Raw genomic sequence first — 5,351 nt, 5'->3', positions numbered from 1 at the left:
CTAAAATCACATTCAAGGACCAAAACAACAACAACCAAAAATTTCATTAAAACAATAAGCGCCCAAGAACCCAGATCAGGCTGGTGGGGGGAGGGGAAAGGGCGGGAAGGGGAGGGTCGCATGGAGGTAGCTTCACAGTGAGCAGTCGACCCCGCCGGCTCCTGCAGCCGCGGCTTGGACTCGCCCCGGGACTCCGAGTAGCAGCGGCGCCGGGCGCGCGGCCGGGGCGCGGAGCCCGGCGACTCCGCCGAGCAGCCCCGCCGGAGCCCGGGCACCTTTGCATGAGCACGAGAGGACTGTGCCTGCCCGCAGACGCCCGGGAAGCAGAAGCCTGCGAGCGGGCCGTGGAGCGAGGCGGGAGCCGGCGGCGGCGGCGGCGGCCAGGGGCGCACGGTGCCGGGACCACCTCGCCGCGCCCTATGGGGAGCCGGCGGCCGCGGCGCTGCTGAGGCGGGCCCCGCGGGCCAGGCGGGGGGCCGGGGCCCGGGCTGCAGCAGCCCCCTCTGCGGCTGCCGGGCCGGCCGGGGCGCCCGGGGGCTGGGGGCTGGGGGGTGGGGGAGGCCGCCGAGCGCCGGAGCGGGGGCCCGGGCCGAGGGCGCGGCGGCACTGTGCGCACGCTGGGGCGCGTGGAGGGGCGCGGAGGGCGAGATGAGTCTGGTGGGGGGCTTCCCCCACCACCCGGTGGTGCACCATGAGGGCTATCCGTTCGCCGCCGCCGCCGCCGCCGCTGCCGCCGCCGCCGCCAGCCGCTGCAGCCACGAGGAGAACCCCTACTTCCATGGCTGGCTCATCGGCCACCCCGAGATGTCGCCCCCCGACTACAGCATGGCCCTGTCCTACAGCCCCGAGTACGCCAGCGGCGCCGCCGGCCTGGACCACTCCCATTACGGGGGGGTGCCGCCGGGCGCCGGGCCCCCGGGCCTGGGGGGGCCGCGCCCGGTGAAGCGCCGGGGCACCGCCAACCGCAAGGAGCGGCGCAGGACTCAGAGCATCAACAGCGCCTTCGCTGAGCTGCGCGAGTGCATCCCCAACGTGCCCGCCGACACCAAACTCTCCAAGATCAAGACGCTGCGCCTGGCCACCAGCTACATCGCCTACCTCATGGACCTGCTGGCCAAGGACGACCAGAACGGCGAGGCGGAGGCCTTCAAGGCGGAGATCAAGAAGACAGACGTGAAAGAAGAGAAGAGGAAGAAGGAACTGGTCAGTACCAGGGGGCAGCGGGCAGTGGGGTACGGGGGACCGGGAATTCCGGTCTCTTTACAGCTGGGCTGAGCAATGACACTCCGCGTTCTTTGGCTGCGTCTTGAGCCAGGGTTGCTTGCACCAGGTTCTGGTCGGGATGGTTTCCCGCAGAAGCGGAGGGGGTGGGGGAGGGTGTCAGCACGCGGAGGAGGTTAAGAGGGATGCTTCGCGCTGGTGATCTTACCCGCGGGTTATCGCCGCTCCCCCCGGCACTCAGGGCGGGCCTCGCGGACTCAGGGTCCGGCTTGATCTCCCGACCGCGCTGGCCCGGACCCCTCATTCCCCGTCCTGTAGAGCCTGCATTTGGCTTCCAATCCGATCTTGCTTTCAGATATTTCTAAAATAAGTTACTCAGAAGCGCTTGGTCCCAATTATTTCACTAGTGATTGCATTTCTCCCTCTTGAGAATGAGGCAGCCACTAATCCTAAGAATTTTATGCTTGTTCTGATTTCTGTGCCGGGAAGACGTCAAGGTAAACATAAAGTTAGTACTTTTAACTTCAAAATGCACTTTCTCTTTGGCACTGAGGCTAAAATGTGACTTCCCAGATGAGTATACTTCACGGTAGTTCTTGTTTTGTTTGCATGAGCCTGTACATTTTAAGACAAATAGTAAATATTATCTTGGTCATTGTAATTGTTGTTAACAGTAACACGAAATTATAACTGAAAATTAGTTTTTTCAAGTTCCTACCAGCTGCCCAGAGGGTAGTGGTGTTCAGAGCAGGGCTATTGCCACGAAGGGCCTGGAAAATTATCCCATTTGTCGAGGTTTTCTTCTTTGGGGCCTATGGCGCTTTAGTCGCTACATAGTCGAGTGATCCCGGGTAACCGGGGTTTTCAGAGGCCTTGGAAGGAGAGGCACTGCCGAAACGAGCCGGGGGCCGAGCTGCATGCGGACAGGCCCAGGCCAAGGCAGGGGCACCTCACCCCATCTTCCTTAGAGCGCGGAGCTGGGGCTGCGATGACCCCCGCTCGCGCCCCTACATCTGGAGTTAGAGAGAAGGCCCCCGGTTCCTCCATAAACGACTTGAAAACGGGTGGTTGTTTATAAACCTGCCGATCGGGAGTTGAGCGCTGCCGGCGTCTGGAGGCCCGGGCGGGAGCTAGGGCAGCGGCCGGCCTCCGTAGCTCTTCTGCAGGGGCTGGGACTTGAAACCATCCTACCCACCATCCCTGGCTGGCTCTCTCTCTCCTCTGGCCGGGAAAAGCGCGGGGGTGGCGTGGAACCGGGTCTCCTCTCTGATTCTCTCTTTCTCCTTTTCTCCCCCTCGCCTCCCCTCTGCCCAGAACGAAATCTTGAAAAGCACAGTAAGTAGCAACGACAAGAAAACCAAAGGCCGGACGGGCTGGCCGCAGCACGTCTGGGCCCTGGAGCTCAAGCAGTGAGGAGGAGAAGGAGGAAGAGGAGGAGGAGAAGGAGAAGAAGAAGAAGAGGAGGAGGAGGAGAGCGCGAGCCGGGCCCAGGAGCCGGATGCAGACCCAGGACTCCGGGCAAGCTCCGCGCGCTCCGCTCTGAGGACTTCCTGCATTTGGATCATCCGGTTTATTTATGTGCAATGTGCCTCCCTCTCTTTGCCCCCCTTCGAGGCATCCGCTCCCCACCTTCCCCTCCTAAAACAAAGTGGATATTTGAAGAAAAGCATTCCATATTTTAATATGAAGAGGACACTCCCGCGTGGTAAGGGATCCCGGCGTCTCGTAGATTCTCTGTTTGTGAATGTTTCCTCCTGGCTGTGTAGACACCAGCGGTGCCCTCTCCCCAACCCCTTCCAGATAAAGACAGCGGACAATAGTGTGTATGTGAAGTGTATCTTTAATACTTGGCCTTTGGATATAAATATTCCTGGGGATTATAAAGTTTTATTTCAAAGCAGAAAACGGGGCCGCTAACATTTCCGTTGGGGTCGGTATCTAGTGCTGCCGTTTCATCTGTGGTGGTTCCCTATGTGAAGATGTTTCCAACAGCTACTTGTTTTGTGCACTTCCGTCCTCTAAAACTAAGTGGAATTTAATTAATATTGAAGGTGTAAACGTTGTAAGTATTCAATAAACCACTGTGTGTTTTTTTTTTTTTTTACAAAACCCCAATCTTTTAATGGTGGATACCTCAAAAGAGTTTTGAAAACAAAACTGTTATACTTGTTTTCATTATATTTAAAATATTCAGAAGTAAACTAAATTATCATGATTGCCTCTAACTTTGTTTGATAGAGTCAGTGGTTCGGACCAGTCATCAACTTGAGCTCCTGGCCTCGCAGGGCTGGCGAGGAGGCCCTTTAAAGAGAAGTGTCCTTGGTGAAAATCCTGCCAAAGGGCCTGGGCGCCATCGAGCGCTGCCTCCCTTCCCTCTGCCCCTGGCCCCCAGGAGAGCGCTGAGTGGGCTGTGGAAGGAGAGTCTGGCCGGAGAGAGGCCTGGGCGGTTTGCTCAGAAGGTGGAAAGGTGTCCTTTTCCTGAAATCAACCAGATGCCAATTGGTGGGGGGGTGGGGGGGTTTCGGGTTTTGTTTGAGGAGCCATTTTCGGTTGAGGGCGTTTTGGGGAGAAACCCACACGTTATTGCAGCCGCAGGAACTCGTCTAGAGTTTTTAATTCAAAATATAGGGCTTTCATCCAAGAAACGGGAGAAAAGACCAGGAGAAAGGAAAAGAGGTTTTGGCTGGTCGTCTCGATGGGGGGTTAGGTGGGGAGGGGGGGACTGGTTTGAGCGGGGAGGGGGAGGAGGAGGCCCTTCGGGGGAAAAAAGTCCGTGATTAGGTAACCAGGAATTCTACGTCAAGTAAGAAGTCGAGAACGCGACCGAGGATTTAAAGGGGGGGGGGGGGCGTGGAGCGGGCGCTAGATTTACAAGGAGCTATAGGGAACTCAGTATTAACTGTGCGGTGTCTGAAGTCCTCCCGGCCGCAGGCCAGGCCAGCCCGGGGCTCCGTCCCCAGCTCTCAGCCGCCGGGACTCCCCCCCACCCCCGTCGGAGGTTCGGGCTCCGGGAGCCCAGGCACATCCCGGAAGGAAGTCTCCGAGGCTTCCTTTGCCCGTGGGCTTGGCCAGAGCGGAATCTCTGCTCTAGGAGTCGGAGAAGCTGGAGTGCCGGAAAGGGCTCGGCAGGCCGGGGAGGGGGAGCTGAGGGAGGGATGGGGGGTGAGGAGGAGGGAGGGAGAAGGGCGAAACTTATTAAAAAGCGGTTTGCTTCAGGATACGCCGCGTGTACAGATCTGGGGCTAGGGAGGCTGGCCAGAGGGTTTCCACCTTGGAACCCATCCTCGGGGTGATATTCGCACCTCGGCCTCGGGCACGGACCCTCCCCCGCCATCCCAGGGGCCCCACTCTGGCGGGTGCCGCCTCTGAGCCCACCGCCGGCAGCCGGCGAATTCGCAAGCGCCGGGCGGGAGGCGGGCGAGCGGCGCTGCGGGGTTCTGCTGCGGGCGGCCGCCGACTCGAGGGCGCGGGGTTAGAACAACTCGGCCAAAGTGATCTGAACTTTCTCCCCTCGGGTCAGCCGGCGCTGGGCCGACATGGTGGGCGCGGGGCTGTGTTTACAGACACTTGCCTTTGTTTATAACGCTGGGGGGCGGAGGGAGGCGCGCCTTGATTTTCTGTGACTCTCGGGATCCCTGTCCGTTTGACCGAGGGGCTCCCTCCCTCTCCCGCCTCCAGCCGCCTTTTACTTTAATCCGTTCGAGAGAAAGATGCCAGATCCTAGGGGCGGAGGGATAGAGTTTACCGAGGTAGTGGAGTGCACGGTGGTGGAGGCGGTGAGGTTTTCAAAACAGGAACCCCAGAGCTGTTGTCTTCACGTGCCTGTGTTGGCTGGTGTGGGCCTGGCTTGGCTGTGGTCTTCCTCGCCACCTGGGCCTTAACGCATTGCTGCCGCTTTAACACTTTTTGTGGTTTGTTAAACACCAGCAGAAGGGAGCCAGAAGACCCTGGCAGCACCGTCGCTACGAGGCCGCCGGCTGCTGCACATGCTTTTAAACCCGCGCTCCAGCAACGCGGGTCCGGCCTCTTTGTCTGGCCTGGGCCCGGCGCTGCCCGCCCGCTCTCCTGCCCGCCCGCCGCGCCGCTTCCTCGGGCTCCGCAGCACCAGGCCCCGACACCTCCACCACCTG

At 59.9% G+C, this 5,351-nt stretch overlaps 1 protein-coding gene across 1 annotated transcript; it reads left to right on the top strand.

Annotated features, from left to right (window-relative positions):
- The first annotated feature begins 648 nt into the window (after positions 1 to 648).
- HAND2 (heart and neural crest derivatives expressed 2) lies at positions 649 to 2,867 on the top strand. The gene is made up of 2 exons (XM_059926195.1): positions 649 to 1,203; positions 2,536 to 2,867. The coding sequence occupies exons 1-2, from the start codon at positions 649 to 651 to the stop codon at positions 2,632 to 2,634; spliced, it is 654 nt and encodes a 217-aa protein (XP_059782178.1). The 3' UTR covers positions 2,635 to 2,867.
- The last annotated feature ends 2,484 nt before the right edge of the window (positions 2,868 to 5,351 follow it).

The sequence above is a fragment of the Balaenoptera ricei genome, chromosome 6, assembly GCF_028023285.1.
Source record: "Balaenoptera ricei isolate mBalRic1 chromosome 6, mBalRic1.hap2, whole genome shotgun sequence".
NCBI lineage: Eukaryota > Metazoa > Chordata > Mammalia > Artiodactyla > Balaenopteridae > Balaenoptera > Balaenoptera ricei.
This window is presented reverse-complemented; position numbering and strand designations above follow the sequence as displayed.

Bases quoted from the DNA above. Each gene is read 5' to 3' on its own strand.
- HAND2 (XM_059926195.1), top strand. From the start codon at position 649: ATGAGTCTGGTGGGGGGCTTCCCCCACCACCCGGTGGTGCACCATGAG. The intron at 1,204-2,535 runs GTCAGTACCAGG...CCCTCTGCCCAG, and splicing joins AGAAGAGGAAGAAGGAACTG to AACGAAATCTTGAAAAGCAC.